Source organism: Vicia villosa, linkage group LG2, assembly GCF_029867415.1.
Source record: "Vicia villosa cultivar HV-30 ecotype Madison, WI linkage group LG2, Vvil1.0, whole genome shotgun sequence".
NCBI lineage: Eukaryota > Viridiplantae > Streptophyta > Magnoliopsida > Fabales > Fabaceae > Vicia > Vicia villosa.
The window spans coordinates 195,975,190-195,992,545 of record NC_081181.1 but is presented as its reverse complement, the minus strand read 5'-3'; the positions used below and the strand labels follow the sequence as shown (position 1 = coordinate 195,992,545).

At 32.7% G+C, this 17,356-nt stretch overlaps 2 protein-coding genes across 2 annotated transcripts; one reads left to right on the top strand and one right to left on the bottom strand.

Moving 5' to 3' along the window:
• Nucleotides 1-408: 408 nt before the first annotated feature.
• On the top strand, nt 409-7,621 carry LOC131653469 (probable bifunctional methylthioribulose-1-phosphate dehydratase/enolase-phosphatase E1). The gene is made up of 12 exons (XM_058923614.1): nt 409-720; nt 1,008-1,144; nt 2,135-2,230; nt 3,215-3,334; nt 3,446-3,535; nt 3,720-3,896; nt 4,101-4,256; nt 5,392-5,541; nt 5,619-5,720; nt 6,627-6,736; nt 6,810-6,928; nt 7,384-7,621. The coding sequence occupies exons 1-12, from the start codon at nt 498-500 to the stop codon at nt 7,473-7,475; spliced, it is 1,572 nt and encodes a 523-aa protein (XP_058779597.1). The 5' UTR covers nt 409-497; the 3' UTR covers nt 7,476-7,621.
• Nucleotides 7,622-9,664: 2,043 nt separating this feature from the next.
• LOC131653470 (VQ motif-containing protein 4-like) lies at nt 9,665-11,732 on the bottom strand. The gene has a single exon (XM_058923615.1). The coding sequence runs from the start codon at nt 11,541-11,543 to the stop codon at nt 10,815-10,817; it is 729 nt and encodes a 242-aa protein (XP_058779598.1). The 5' UTR covers nt 11,544-11,732; the 3' UTR covers nt 9,665-10,814.
• Between the last annotated feature and the right edge of the window lie 5,624 nt (nt 11,733-17,356).

The window sequence follows — 17,356 nt, the reverse complement described above, 5'->3', positions numbered from 1 at the left end:
GAGACAAAAAAAAACTACTAGAAGTTTATTAGGGAATCAAAAGACTGAGATTTTTTTAAGGAGGGATTAAAACTAAAAAAAACAAAATAGATGGATTAAAACTGAATTTAAGAAACAAAATTATAAGCTAATAAATAAGTTATAAATTTTTGATAAAAATACCATTATCAAACAAATTTTTTTTTTTCATATGAACTTAAAAATTATAAATTATAAACTCGAAAATATGATCTCGCAAACAATGTCAAAATCTAAAAAACTATAGAGTAGATTGACAAAAATCTAGTTATAAAAATAGACTAAAAATAAAATTTTAATCAAAATAGAAAAAAATAAATACATTTACAATTTTTTTTTTTGGTTAAAAAAAGATACTTTATTTATGTCAGCAAAATTACGAAATTGTATTCAGTTCTCAAGTGTCACACAAGAGACTAAGCCAGATTGATTCCAACACAGGAGCACACGCACAAAGAACTCTCTCTCTCTCTCTAGAAATGGCAGCTGCGATTGGTCTGAACGGAATAAAGATTGGAACAACGTCGTCTCAGGCGTATCTGGATGGGAAGGCAGTGAAGGAGACGAAAGCTCTGATGGCGGAACTATGTCGCCACTTCTACGGTTTGGGATGGGTATCCGGAACTGGTGGCAGCATCAGCATCAAAGTCCACGATGATTCCATTCCCAAACCTCAACAACTCATACTCATGTCCCCTTCTGGTATTGCTTTCTATAATATTTACTTCAATTATCTTTATTATTCAGTTTTATTGATATACACATTCAAAACAGTGAAGCAAAAAATTGTAAAGTGCCCATGAAGTGTTTGATACAAGTTCTATGTTAGATTCTTCCAAATTTGTGTTGCTGCTACTGCAATATGGATTACTAGTACTAGTTGGTTAAGGATTTGAGATGGTTTTATTTTATCTGCAAGAGAAGATGAAATTCCATTATGTATTGATCATTGCTTTGTTTTTTTTTTTTTTGTTGAAAAATATGTGCAGCTGTTCAGAAAGAAAGAATGGAACCAGAGGATATGTATGTGTTATCTGAGAACGGGTCAGTTTTGTCTGCCCCATCTCCCAAACCTTACCCACATAAGCCTCCCAAGTGTACCGACTGTGATCCACTTTTCATGAAGGTAAGCTTGGTTTCACAGTCTATTATTTATTCATTGATATTTTAATAGAAAAATGTTACTAATTAGTTGTTATGTTAGCATCTTTTTCTCCTTCACCAGGGTTTGAAGCTGTGTCCTTTTACCCCTCCAACTCCTTCAACCCTTAGCTCAAACTAGTTGAACTACCCAAGCCCCCCTGGTTTCATAGTCTATTAATAACTGTATTGTCTGACTCTGAGTGATGTAGAGTTTTTATTCTTTTGAGATTTCACAGCACCATGTTACATTCTGAAGTTATGTACCGAGAGGCGAGAGATAGAATGAATTATGAATCTTGAATATTGAATTCATTGAACTGAATTAACCATTACAACAGATTATAGATTATATAGTATCTGAACTTAACTGATAATAGAAATCTAATGAGCTATTGCTACAATTACTTACTACAACTAACTAACAGACTTAAACTAGCACTAATGGTAACAGAAATATTATGTGCATGATCCACTGGCCACTGCCTGGTATGCAACCTTAGTATTTTTAAGAGATGGTTTTATATGTACAATTTAGGTTTTTATTGATCCGCCGAATATTTCAGCAGTATCAGATACGTGTCGTACACTGATACTTTAGCAATTTTGGAGTATTGGAGCTTCACAGCTCTTGAATTTGGTAGTAAGGATCAATGGTATAGGATATTTGGATTTATGATAGTATTAATTAACAGTAAGTCTGTAACATTCAGTTGACAAGTGCTCTATAGTATACACCAATTACATGACTCTCATCCTCCTAAATGCTATAATATCTTTATATATTCACTTCTAATAGGAAATAACTATTATTTGGCTATTGAATGGTGTGGTTGTGAAATTTTGTTTGGATAATTTTTTGGGGTCAATGTACTATTGGCTGACATTAGAAACTCTCAATTTTTGTGTGTTTTTTATTTGGTTTTTTCTTGCATAAACTAGCAATTGATATACGCTTCTTTTGATTTCCTAATAGGCATATGAAAAGCGCGATGCTGGGGCTATTATCCATAGTCACGGGATAGAATCTTGCCTTGTAACAATGATCAATCCTTTTTCAAAGGAATTCCGAGTAAGTATTTGTACATCAATTCCCTTTCGTTTTGTAATCTTTTGATTTCTTGAAAAAGATGCACATTCAAAATGATGATACACAATTATTAATTACCATTTGATCTTTAAAAATGATACACAGAACATGCAGCTGAGTGCAAAATATATTCCCTTTGCTTGAGCATAATGCTATTTATGAAATGCCAAGTTCTAGTCAGGCAAACATCTTATGAATGAGAAAGAGTCTCTTTAACGTACTTAATGAATTGAAAAGGAGAAAATCATCAAGTTCCTAATAATAAAATCCATACTTCCATGAAACATCCTTCTTGGAGGTGTAATTAGTTTTCTAACCCTGTTACCTTCTTGCTTAGGAAGTCATTTTCCAGTTTCCAAAACTCAAGTTTTTAGGGAAAATAAATATTGAGTGCCACTGAAAAGTAGTGAAATAATTAACAAACTAGAGGAAGTCTAAAGTAGAAATATTGACTTGTGATGAACATTTTGCAGATCACCTCTGTTACCTTTGAATATGGTTACTGGCTATTTTCTAAATCACATTAACTTTTTCGATTGGTTTATGTCTTGTGCACAAAAATTTATATGCAGAATTGGAAAGTTTAGATCTGCTTCTAGTGCTAAAAAAAAGTCATAAAAGACATTTGGTTGGGTAGGTGGGATAAGGCATTAATGTGTTTTGTGTACATAGAAATACTTTTAAACACTTTATTTTGAATGGATTTTTTTCCTGAGAGGGTGAATGGAGATGTCCCCTGCGTACCTGCTTCCTTGTGGATTCATCATGTTGTCTGTCGTCACTTTTTCCTAATCAACTGTAGGACAGTGACTCTTGTGTTGTTACAGCTTAATCCACATTGCTCTCAGAAAACTGAACATAGTTTTGAATTGGTTAATGTGCCTCTTTCATAATAATCATATATTATATCTCGCTTCATGCTTTTGTGCTATATTGATTGGATTCTGGCTGACTTCACAATTGCAGATTACTCACATGGAGATGATAAAAGGGATCAAGGGGCATGGTTATTATGATGAACTAGTGGTCCCAATAATTGATAACACAGCCCATGAACATCAACTCACTGAATCTTTTGCTAAAGCAGTATGTTTCCTTCTAATGGTTCTGCACACGTGTTATATATCTGTTGGGAATTCTATAATTATCTTTCCCGTGCAATATAACTTCATCGTTCTATTTTCTCACAATTTGTAGATTGAAGACTACCCAAAAACTACAGCTGTGCTTGTTCGCAACCATGGGATATTTGTTTGGGGAGACTCGTGGATCAGTGCTAAAACTCAGGTTTTTTTTCTCCACAATCCCCAAGAAGATAGCTATACAATTTATATAAGATGCCTATTTATGTGCTCTGCATGGACTTTCATCTAAGAAGACTCATCTAACTTATTATCAAGATATTATATGATACTTCCATATATTCTAACAATTATCAGGCTTTTTGATATATTTATGATTTTTCTTCCAGTCTGAGTGTTACCATTACCTCTTTGATGCTGCTATCAAACTTCATCAAATGGGATTGGACTGGTCGACTCCAAATCATGGTCCGATACAAAGTGCACGGAGGGGTTTAAGTATTGCCGGGGAGTCAAATTTGTCCACAAAGGCAAGGAAAGATAATGGCGACATTGGTCCATATCCAGTGAGTTCACATAATCCTCCTTTTTTTTCATCAATAAATTTGCGAGTATTTATATTTCCTTAAATTCATTAACCTAAGATTCTCTATCCCCAACAGACTGATAATGCCGACATATCCTGCAGTTTTATCTTACAGTTTCAAATTAAGTTTAATTATTTTAATTTCAAATTAGATTGTTTATTATCCTCTCTATTTCGATTGCAGCGTTGCATTGTTCTTGACATTGAAGGAACCACTACTCCCATATCATTTGTTTCAGAGGTTCTCTTTCCGTATGCCCGTGATAATGTTGGGAGGCATCTTTCTGCAACATATGATACTTCTGAAACTAAAGCCGATATCAAATTGCTTCGCTCCCAAGTAAGATTTTATTTGGCTGTATGGTTAAGGTATTTATATTCCTCCAGTTGTTGGATGTATGTTAGTTCTTGAATGGCAGCAGTCCCGTTATGTAGAATGTTATCCCACATTGACACTGAAATGACGTGTTAAAGATGAGAATGGAAGTTCAGTTTTGTTTTGAAGTACAGACATCCATGAATATTAAAAACATGACAAAGTTGTTTATCATGTTAATATCATTCAAATTTTCTTAGTTATTATAATTTGGAAAAGACTAACTTGTGCCCTAAGGACATATTTTTTAAGGATCCAAATGTAGTACCTTTATCTTGAAATTGTGCATTTAGTTCTTTAAAAATTTGAAAATTGTTTCTTCCAACACAATTTCTATTTTTGGAATCCTTAACATGTGACCTTTATAATTTATACTTGTTGTGGGGGTTCAGTAAAGGATAAAATGAAATCAAATAAAAGTGTTCCATCATAGGAGTAAAGAGATAAACAAGAAAGTAGGACGCCGCAGAAGGCAGTGCATTGTTATGAGTCCCACTTTAGGGAGTCTCGCCTAAAATGTGAGGCTTATAAGCCTGGTGATTCTCCCACCCAGTAAACCAGTTTTTTGGGATGAACTCTCCTTTTGAGTTTATGATCGTAACAGTATGGGCCTAATTGGTTTAACAAAACATCCTTTTGTTTCATTTTTAGTTACAAAAATCTCCTTGTTTTAGTTTGTTTTTAGTTTTAAAGTTTTATATGGAAACAAAAAACAGTAAAATAATGTGGGATTTTAGTATTAATGAAATAAGCAGAGGGAAATAGATTTTTTTAAAATTTAACTTTTGTTTTTAGTTCACATTAATTTCATTAATAATCACAAATGTTATCTCGCTTTCATGTTGTTTCCTGGTTTATGGATATATAAAGAAATTCGTGAAAACTAGGTATGAGTTATGATTTATGAAGGTTCTTTCATACGTCAACTGTATGGTCATAATAGGGAAATAGGGAATCCAGGGACCAGCCCACCTTCCTTAGTGCAATTTGTGTTCCAAATAAAAGGATAACAAGCTTTCACTAATTGAGATATGAAGATCTATTTATATGCTGCATTCAGATAATCTGGTGGTTGACTTCTCTTTTGTTGCGACAACAGGTTGAAAGTGACCTTGAACAAGGGATTGCAGGTGCTGTGCCTATCCCCCCAGATGATGCTGGGAAAGATGAAGTCATTTCTGCTATAGTTGCTAATGTGGATGCTATGATCAAAGCGGATAGAAAGATCACTGCCTTGAAAGAGTTGCAGGTAATTAAGCCTAATGTTGCATACTTCCATTCGTTGAATCATATTTTTTTTAATATTACTGACAATTATATATGCAGGGTCATATATGGCAAACTGGTTATGCGAATAATGAATTGGAGGGAATAGTTTTTGACGATGTACCTGAAGCTCTAGAAAAGTGGAATGCCTTGGGCATAAAGGTTTGTCTTTACTGATTATTAACTTTACCTATTTTTGGTTTGTTGCTTCTTTTTTATTTATTTATGTATTTTGACCCTAGGCATCTTTGATGCATAAGCAAGACGTCAATGTTTGGTAAAAGGGCATAAGATGACCATAGGTTGATATGCCCTCTATTAGCTAAAGGAAAGAACATGTCTGGCTATGTGAGTATATGATGCCTTTCCATACCCATTAGAATTTAACCATTTGATTTGAATTTCCATTTATACTGTCTTACATATACTCCTGCTATGTCCATTCTCCTCTTTCCATTGGTGTGGTTTTAGGTGCCTACAGTGGGCCCCTGGGTTTGGATGTCCCCACCCCACTAAACCAAAATTCCTTTGTAGCATGCTTATCACTGCGAGCCACCCATTACATCCTTATCTCCTAAATCTATCATAATACCATTCTTTTTCACTTCATGTCACATGTTGACTCACCAATGGACCCACTAAACTGGAATCACATGCCTACTATCAAATTACCAAGGAATACACATCTTATCATAAAAAAATTCAAGGAATACACATAAAGGTTTGGCCTGAAGAGACAGTTCCAGCAATATAATAACACACAAGATACAAATACCAGACAGTAAGTAAATAGAAATTTGGTAAAATTATAAAATGCCACATGGTTATAATACCTATAAATTTAATATAAGATTGATGTATAATACAATTCCAATGGGTCTCTGTTATTCTTTTAAGTGTAAAAGTATTCAACTCCTCATTCAGAGGGTAAGGTAATTGTTATTTTCTATTGGCCCAGAATGGAACAAGTTGAGCAATCACATCACAATTTATATGCAGTATTTATCTGGTGTTTTGACATAATACTTTCTTGCATTTCAATTGCTATTTTTGATCTGTATGCAACAGGTGTACATATATTCTAGTGGCAGCAGATTGGCGCAAAGGCTAATATTTGGAAAAACAAACTTTGGGGACCTAAGAAAGTTTCTATCTGGGTTTTTTGACACCACAGTGGGGTAATGCTTACATTGATGTTTTCCTATGATGATAGTCTAAAGTTGCATATATTCATGTAAAGCTCTTTTGTAGGAACAAAAAAGAGACTCGAAGTTATGTTGAAATTTCTCAGTCACTTGGTGTGGATAAGCCATCAGATATTTTATTTGTCACCGATGTATATCAAGAAGCTACAGCTGCAAAGGCAGCAGGTATGAGCATTTATTTTCAAACCTTAACCCATCATTTATTGATTTAAAGTTTATCGACTACTTATAGAACTTTTTACATTTACAACAAGCCCAAAGTTTCACATGATTATAGTAACTAAGATAGCCATATTAGATTTTGAACCTAGTTCAATCTTACAAAATCTGTTGGTAAATGGAGAAGTTCCAAAACTTTATAAGCTCTTATAAGATTGTATCTCTAGTCAATGTGAGAGTGGGGGTGTTCACAATACTTTGCATTCCTTTTGGGGCTAACTACCGGCCAAAATCACGATTTATCACCATGCACAAATGCCATTGGCATGAGTGAAACCTTCCAATTGGCATGCTAGAGATATTTAACTGTTCTTCTTTTACGATTCAAATTACGTGAACGAAACAAGAAACATCTTATCTTGTCTGCACATTGATTTGTCGACAATTGTCCATGTTTTCAGGTTTGGAGGCAATAATTTCTATTCGACCTGGAAATGGACCTCTCCCTGAAAATCATGAGTTCAAGACTGTCAAATCCTTCTCAGAGATCTAAAGAGTAGCTGCAATCATCTTTTGATGATATTAAAAGTTATGATAATTAATGGTATTGCAACGTTTACTTCTTAATATGAAATAATGTATATCGAATTTCAACGAGTTTCAGATTTAACTTGCCTATTTTCAAAAACAAATTGTATATATAGTATGTTGCATGCATTTTCATTAGCATTATCATACAAGGCACATTCTTGTTCACATGAGGCATTTTTTTTTATGGGTCACATGAGGCATTGTTAGTAGCAAAAGAAAGTATGCGCTTGTGAATCATGATTGTTGTTATTTTCTTAAAATCAATATTTAAAACTACTCTTATGATGACTTTTTTCTCCCAATTTCAGTTATTTATATTTTCAAAATAATTTCATTTAATTATTTTACATAAAAAAATATTTTCCCACATTCAACTATTAATAACTTCACTCTTAAAACAAATTAGAATCAAAATAATGTATTTTGATAATGACTTAATTTGTTAAAATTAAATTCAAATTAGTTTGAATTAGTCATATTTTAGCCAAGTCAAAACATCTTCTCTATGAATAAAATTTTAAAATCACCGTCTTATCACTCCACATATGATGAATGAGAAAAAAAAAATGTTATCTATGCATGACTTTTTCCCTTCTGCCGTTTATCTTGAACTTTGAAGGAGTTGTATTTAAATGGGATGCACTAAATCATAAAGACTAGAAGAGGTATAGTCAACAATAAACTCAATTCTTTAAATGAAAAAACCAATCATTCAAATTTCAAACACACATAACAAAGTCATTGTCAAATTGAAATGTGTAGTACCTTACAAACTTTTCATCCATTGACTAATGTAGCATGCTCTATCTTAAAACATGACAACCCTCCAAAATATTGTTATCACAGCCCCATTGTCTTTAAGACTTGTTTGATCCTCTATTACTAACAGCAAACATAAATTATTGAAAAAGAAAAGTCTATGTTCTTTTTCCATTACTATCTATTTCCACATATAACATGGTGTAACAAACAGCATGCCTAATTTCAAGTAACAATTTAACTTGATGCATATGTATTCATTATAAAGTGCTTATTATAGTTGCTTGAATAAGGAAAAGTTCCTTCTAAGCATGTGGTCATAGCAACATGGTCTTTAAACCATCTACCTAATTCTCTCATATCATAAAGTAGTGTCAAATACCAAAAGAAAATATCTTGATTTAGCTTTGACGCATTAACTACGTGTTGGTCTATCGGTGAAAATTTGAGATTTAAGAGTATTCTTTTCTTAATATCTCAGATTCAAATCTCGTTAGTACAATACGATTCATGTGTTGGAACAATCTATATTGAGTTTTACTCTAGTTTAGCGTGTTTTTTCTTTATATATGAAATACAAATCTTATACATAGAATAGAAGATATTTGAATTTTGAAGTTGCATAAAAACTGAAAAAGAGAAAGATATTGGCGGTTTGATTGTTCAATGCATCAGCAACAAACCAACAATAGGGACCAACCAAGATGTACCTAAATGACAAAGCAAAGTCTAAAAAGGAGGAAGAAAAGAAAAAGGGTAGTGGTCTTCACGTTTTCTCTGCTTTAGTAATTTACATTTTGTTTCTTTTTAGCCTCACTTTCTCTTAGCAAGATGATGATTGTAAACAAAAGTTCCACTTTCTCTCTATCTTATCTTCCTCTATTTGTCATTTTGTCAACCCTACTATGCTTCTCATACAATACTCTCAATAAACAGCACATTTTTGGTTGCTTCAAGTTTGTATAAAATATATAAATGGTTGTTGATCCCATACAACATTTATTACTATGTTGTTTGATTAAATATTCCATTCAAGATCACCTAGTAAAAGTATATTGAAATATCTAAATATAAAATTGCCTCAAGCATTTTTATGTATTCACAATTGCATTTGACCGCAATTTCAGTCGAATTATCTGACCGCAATTTCAGTCGAATTTGTTGTATTTGGCTGTAATTTTCTGTAATAGGATTACCTAAAGTAGATGTGATAACAAAAATTCAAACAAGTAACAGTTTACTTTTTTTTCTTCCTTAAATATCGCTGTCCTTGTTTCCTTTCTTATATCACACGCCACAAAAATTTTCTTTTTCCATGCTTTGAAATTTATGTCAATTCTGAGAATTTTCATGTAAGTTTCCCTACTACTATAGGGAAACAGTCACTGAATGTGAGTACAAAAAATTCTTATTCATCAAATGATTGCATGGTTTCAGAACAATATCTGTTTTGAACAATTTTATGATCAACACAAACATAGATCCTATATTACAAAATACTACAATTTTTATGATAATACATAGGTTCCTTGTCTAGATTGTTACAAGTACAAGTTGGTAACATTATGCATTAATGTTCTTCACTTAATAAGGATGCAAAGAAAGAAAAATCATTGCTTTAAGATGTTGAAAATTCATACAAAAATACATGATTTTACTTCAAAAAGAAGTCATAAAAGACTAAAAACCAAAAACATATACATATGTTGGAGTTATGTCTTAAGCCTCCGAGATGAGTCTGGTAATCTGAAATTCGGTCGAGAGGTAAATTAAACCTAACCAAACGTTGTTATTGTTTGATTCAAACTCGAGTCATCTTGAATGATTCGAGATTAACTAGAAATTGATTAGACAAAAGTGGTATAAGCAACCAAGAAGATGGACCCTCTCAAACCTTCTTGTTTGTGCAGCTTTCTATGATGACAACAACATAGTACATGGTTATGTTATTTCCAGTACAATGTGTCAGTGTCCCTTCCAAGCTTCCTTATTTTCTCAAAAAAACAACAATCTCTCTTTTCATCTCTTTGCTTTGTTTGGATTCTGTTCATTTCTCAAACACAACTTGACATGTAGTTGGTGTGAAACATGAATCACACATACACAAAAACTTTGAAGAAATCATGTAATGAATTAAAGAGACATCTCATCTTATGAATTATGATTATACCTAAGATGTGATTTTACAACAAAAATAATAATTGAAGAAAAACTATTCATGAAATATAAAGAAGAAGAAGAAAAAAACAAGATTCATAGGACAAAGAGACTTTTTTCTTCTTCTTTCATTTATGGAAAGGTAAATGATAGATAATATTTAGAATTAGAAGACAAAATTAACATGATAATTAAAAAGAAGAGAAAAAGGGTCTTGACCATTTCATGGTAAGAAGACTAAGAAAAAGAAATTCACTTTTACAAATTAAACCAAGCTATGTATTTTTTTTACCTTGTGTTTCAAAACCCATGTTGTAAATTTCTCAATCTAAACGACCCACATAGCAAGTTTCAATCTTTTACACATGAATCGAATGTTTCTTCCTCAAGAACTTGATTGTGAGACTCTAGGTGAAGAGAGAGGGAAGAGAGGCAAAAGCTGTGGCTCTGAGTCTCTTGGTGTAGTAATAGGAGAGGGGTGCAAATAGAAACCTTTTTCAGCTATGGCTTTATCTTCTTCTGATGATGAATTTCCCAATGAAGGTGAAGATTTATCAAAAGGGTCATCGTTCAATGGAGTGACAGGGCTAAGAGCAAGAGAAGGAAAATCAAGCAAGCTAGGAGAGAGAATCTCTTGTTGTTGATACTGTTGTTGTTTCCTAGGTAAAACATTTGGCATGAGGGTGTTGAGCATGAGGACACTGTTCTTGAGACTGTTCCTTCTTTCATATAACTTGAAACCTTGTTTCTTTGGAGCTGTTTTGATTGGAGGGATGTTGAAGTTTCTTGTGGGTTGTTGAGGTAGATCTTGGTTTGGTTTTGTTGTGGTTGAGGTTGTTGTTGTTGTTGTTGTTGTGGTTGAGGTTGTTGTTTCTGATGAGCCTGTTAACATTTGAACAACTTGTTTGAAAGTTGTTGTGTCAGCTTGAACAAAGGTTGTTGGGTAAGGATTTGAGTCAGATCTAGGGATTGTTTTTGGAGTGAGGGGTGGTGTTTGAAGTTGGATTCCATTGTTGCTGTTGCTGCTGCTCATACAGTTACTTACATTGCTTTTTGGTGAGTTCATTGGAGATGGATTCTCTCTGTCATGGTGAAATCTTGAGCTGATTTCCATTGATGGGGGGAGAGAGGAGAAAGAGGGTTCTCTCTATCTCTATCTCTCTTTGAAAGAGAATTGTGTGTAAAGGGAGAGAGAGAGAGAGGAAAAAAGGGTTAGGGGTGGTTTGGTTTGAGTGGAGATTGGACAAGAAATGTGAAAGAGGGAAGGGTTGCTTATTGTGTGACCTTGTTTTGTTTTCTTGTGCCTCTTCTCTTTCTATATACTACTATTTTCTTTTTCTTATACTACTATTCAAACTTTTCTTTTTCTAATCAAGGGTTGATATTGATGTTTAAGAATTTTCCTTCCACCGTTTTTTTTATTTATAATTTTTTATTAGGAAATAGTCGGGTTAGGGATGTTGAGGATTAGAGTGTTTATAGAGATATTTATCGATTATTCGGTAAAAAAATTTGCATATCGATAGTGAAAGTTGAATTCACGACTTCTCAACGCGAGTCAATTCTTTATTAACTAAGTCAATCTACTTTGACTAATTTTTTTTACTATTAAACGAGTAAATTAGAACAATTTAGACTTAGCCTATGTTTGAAATTATTCAAATATTACAGTCACGCCGCGCGTTTGTTAGAAGCTAGCTTATGTAGCTTTAGAAAAACACGGTAGAATAACCCTTAAAAGCACTGTAGCAATGACTCACCGAGTCACCAAACACACACTTAAATATGGTACTATAGAATATAAATCTTTGTAGGTTGACATAATATATTCATATTCTTGTCGGTTAAAGATCAACTAATCTAACACAAGAATTTTTGGATAATATGATAAGAAATTTTTTCTAGTTTAATCAAAAATTTTGGATTCGAATCCAACTGTAAACACGCATCAATGTTATCTTTGCGATTGTGTGCAAAACATACCATCATTTTTAAAATCAGTTTTACACATTTTGAGTCTTTCAAACTTAAATCAAATATTTATTTTATTATCTTTAAATTTACAAGACAACGTGTCTCCTAATTTTTTTTTATATTAGTTATGTAAAAAATTGAGTTTTTCAAAGTTTTAATTTGGTGTGACTTGGGAGTAGTTTGGTTGGCTAGATAGAAAAAAAATGCACTCAAACGGTTTTGGGATTAGAAAAACAGAAACCAATAGAAATTGAGAGTTTTGAGTAATGAGAAGAATGGTGATATTTTTGTTTAGTCTTAAAATATAAATGTGGCATTGACTTGAGAACCAAACTATTAAGACTAATGTAAACTTTGATGGGATTGGTGATGAATGAGAATACCAATTATTCATTGAGTCTAAGATTGTGGCTTTGTAACAGAGCGTGTACAACACGTACAAATCATGTATTGAGGTTGTAACTATGACAACAAGAATATATTATAACAAGATGACGCATTCTTTTATGAGAATTCAAACTATGCAAATTGTTTTTTTTCTCTTATTTTTATGTCAATTTAATACTAATCAACTTCTCTCATTTTTCTTAATTTCTTTTACCAGATTGTTATTATATATAATTGGTGTTTTAAAAAAAAGTATGTAATACTTGTGGTATGTTAAGAGTTACATTCATTAGAGCTGTTATTTTTGGCATTTCCAGTGGGTTAAAATCCATAGACACTAATAAAATATTGAACCCACTTAAAAAAAACTTTTAAAAAACAATTGTTTTATTTGAACACCATAACTTAAAATTAATCCCAATTTTTAGAGATTTTTCGAATCAATCTTGATAAATAAGAATTAATCTTTTTAATTGATTATTTCTCTTGTTATTCACTTTTCACTTGAGTGATTCAACCACACCTTGGTTGCAAGATGATTCTGTTGTGCAAAGATAATGAGAAAAGAAAAGAAAAACAAGAAAATTAGGGTTTTAGAGAGAGAAAAAAAAGAGGAAGAAGAAGTGGTTGAATCTGCATAGTAACTCTCTGCTTTCTATTTTTCAATTTATCGTTATGTTTACAATAATAGGACCTCTCCCTGTTTATAGCTGAGTTTGCTTGCTTACCAAGCAAACTCTAACTAACTAACTAACTAACTCAACAAATACACAAAACAAAATAGTTGTTAAGTTTAACCTTGTCGAAATGCACTTCTTCGACAACAACATATTTCGACAACTGCTTGCTATATTTGACTCTCTGTCAAATATAATTAATACAGACTCTATCAAATATTATCTCGACGCAAAGAATTACATACTCAACACACCACCTAATTCATTGTGTCTAAGCTATCTACATTCATCATAGTTTTCATTCTTTTGAACAATTTGACTTGCACAACCTTCGTCATGATGTCTGCAATCTGATTCTTAGTTCTGCAGTGTTTCGGGTTCAACTTTTCATTTGCTACTTGCTCTAGAAGACAATGGGATCTCATCTCGATGTGTTTGCTTCTTCCATGTGGTATCAGATTCTTCGACAAATTGATAACAGACATGTTATATATCTTCATGGTCATTCCTCCATGATTCCTCCCTATAATTTCTTCGACCATATTCACCATCCACATTGCTTGACATGCACAGAGAGAGGCGGCTAAGTACTCTGCTTCACACGATGATAGTGCTACCACTGGTTCTTTTCTTGAGTTACAAGCAACTGGTGCACCACCTAACATAAACACATAACCAACTGTGAATTTTCTATCCCCAACATCACCACACCAACTCGAGCTAGTGTAACCTACTAGTTTGCATTCTTCTCCTTCATCTGTTGCAGGAAACAAAATGCCTTAGTCAAGAGTTCCTTTGAGATACCTTAATATCCTCTTCGTGGCTGCTAGGTGTGATACCTTTGGCTTCTACATGAATCTACTCACCATACCCATATTGTATGTTAGACCAGGCTTTGTGTGACAAATGTATCTTAATGATTCAATAATTCTTCTATACTAAGTTGGATCGACATTATCTTCATATGAGTTTTTTGATAGTTGTAGTCTTAGTTCAGTAGGTGTTGAAGTTGCTTTGCAGTCTTCTATCTCAAATCTTTTGAGTATTTCACTTGCATATCTTCTTTGATGAAGCATCATGCCTCTATTACTCTTATAGAATTCTATACCAAGGAAGTATGAAATTTTTTCCAGGTCAGACATTTAGAACTCCTTGCTAAGACCACCTTTGAAGTCTTCGATCTCTTTCTTGCAGCTACCTGTTATCAACATGTCGTCGACATAGAGACATCGTATAAGCAGTTCACTCATGCTTCTTCTAACATATACTTCATGCTCAGTTGTGCACTTCACAAATTCCCTGCCCCTTAGGAAGCTATCTATCTTCTTATTCCAAGCCCTTCGCTGTTTAAGTCCATACAAGGCTTTATGCAGCTTGTATACCTTACTTTCTTGGCCTTGCTTTGCAAACCCAACTGGTTGTGCGACATAAAGTTCTTCATCTAAGGGTCCATTCAGAAATACACATTTCACATTCATCTGACACATAATCACTTGAGATTTGAAGATTTTCATATAGAAGCGCACCGCCAAGGACGAGTTGCGTCGTCTAAACTAAATTTTGGATGAAAACATCATTAACTTTAAACACTACCAACAGGAGGCTACCTCCATATAGGAGGCAGATATTATGGATCCCTAGCCCCTTTAAGATGAGATATGGGAAGCACCTATTCCCGAAGATTTCAAGCTTCCCTCCTTAACCAAGTTCGATGGGCATTGCGATCCTTACAAGCACGTCGCCTCATTCAACACGTAGAAGACCCTCGTCAGAGCTCCTGATTATATGAAATGAAAGCTTTTGTCGGACACTTTTAAGGATGAATCCCTACAATGGTACATAGGCCTACCCCGACCTTCCATCGCCAACTACCAGGATCTAGTGAAGAAACTTGCATCAATTCGCAGCAAGTCGACAAAGAAAGATGTCCATCACTAGCCTTTTAAACATTCGACAACGTCTCTCAGAGTCACTGAGGGAATACCTCGCCCGTTTCAATGAAGCCGTGATAAAAATCGTCCACCCGAACAAAAAAATGTTTGTAGGGGCATTTAAGAATGGCCTCAAAGAAAGACGCTTTAGCGAACCCCTGGCCTAAAGGCCAGGATTTTTGTTAGCAAAAGTGATCGCAAGGACGAAATGTTATATAAAACACGATGAGAGTACTACCAAAAAGAATGTCCATTATGTTAAAAAAAAATGTATTCTAACGTCGAATGCTCACAACATCCACGAAATACCAATATATCTTCCCTATAGTGGAAACAGAGCAAGAGAACGCTAAATCCTCGATCCAATTCACCTACATTTCAAGTGTACTAGACATATGTATTTTCAACACTCTAATTTGAATTTTCAACTTCTTTACATATTTATGCCTTGAAATAAATTTAAACCCACGTTTGATTGGCCAAAAGCTTACCCAAATGTCTACTTATACTATTTTAAATAAATTCAAAATATATTTGAAAGGATAAGATTTAATTCATTAACTATATTAATTTTATCATGAGTAACGTAACTATCACTAACTTTTAATTTTATAATGTTTGTTTTTTAGATTAATTTAATAATGAATCTGTTATTAAAACACTCTATAATCAAATTTTACTTATTGTTATTTCTCTAAAATTACAGAGTTAAAACAAATAAAAAGATATCACAGCAGAAATAATACACATTATACACCTTATAGAAACATATTAAATTAGTTCAGAGAGAAAATATGTCACTTTTTATTTTATTGAAAGGTATGTTACTTTTTCAACAATTAATTTATTTAAAGATAATAGTATAGTGCAACAATATATTACGTCATTAGCACGCACGCAGCTGCACATAAAGTTAAGACAGAATCATAAGAATATTAAATTGTGCTTAAATTGATCGAAATAATCCTAACTTTTTTTTTAGGCTAAGATGTAATCCTAACTTATTCCCAAACATTAGATTGATGAGACTTTTGATAGAAATCATCACTTACTCAAACCATTTGTAATGGATTAACAGACAAAATATTCTCAAGAATAGAACAAAAATTCAAGATTAATTCTCCAAAGATATCATACAAATGATATTTTTTTTCACAAAGATATCAAGCATGATCATATTTTGTTACATAAAAGCTAGTTGCAGCCCATATGGGAGGAGAAGCATGCACTTATTGTTTTATGGCACTTTATATAACAAGTGGGTGAAATTCCACAATAAGGAGTAATACAGTGGCAGTTCTATAGCCCAGCGAGCCCGGGCACGCGCCCGGGCTCAACCCCTATTTTCTTTGTATTTCCCCCAATTTAATAGTCGATTTCTAGATGAAATTAGGGGCAAAACTAATAAAAATAAGAGTGTAAAAACTAAAATAGATGAGTATTCAATGGTCCAGGCAGACCCAACCCAATTAATTATATATGAATTATAACAAAAAAAAATTAAAAAAATTAATTATGTTACATTGTTATAGACCGGCTGGTGTTTCATCTTTCCCCTCTTTGTCTTTGACGGTTGGTGCTTCAAGATATATATATATATATATATATATATATATATATATATATATATATATATATATATATATATATATATATATATATATATATATATATATATATATATATATATATATATATATATATATATATATATATATATATATATATTTAATCATTATTATTAAATATTATAATAATAAGAGTTTTATATTGTTGATAAAACTCCAATCAGCTAATTGTCTTCTTAGTCTTTTTTTCTTGAATGATACCATTTTCATTTTTTAGTCTTTTTACAATTTATGCTTTCAAAAATTTATAATTGATTAGACCTTTTCTAATTTTATAATTTTTTTTACTTCTTTTCTATTATAATTTTATAGCGACATTATAATTTTCTC

Bases quoted from the DNA above. Each gene is read 5' to 3' on its own strand.
- LOC131653470 (XM_058923615.1), bottom strand. From the start codon at position 11,543: ATGGAAATCAGCTCAAGATTTCACCATGACAGAGAGAATCCATCTCCA.
- LOC131653469 (XM_058923614.1), top strand. From the start codon at position 498: ATGGCAGCTGCGATTGGTCTGAACGGAATAAAGATTGGAACAACGTCG. The intron at 3,536-3,719 runs GTTTTTTTTCTC...TTTTTCTTCCAG, and splicing joins GGATCAGTGCTAAAACTCAG to TCTGAGTGTTACCATTACCT. The intron at 5,542-5,618 runs GTAATTAAGCCT...TTATATATGCAG, and splicing joins CTGCCTTGAAAGAGTTGCAG to GGTCATATATGGCAAACTGG.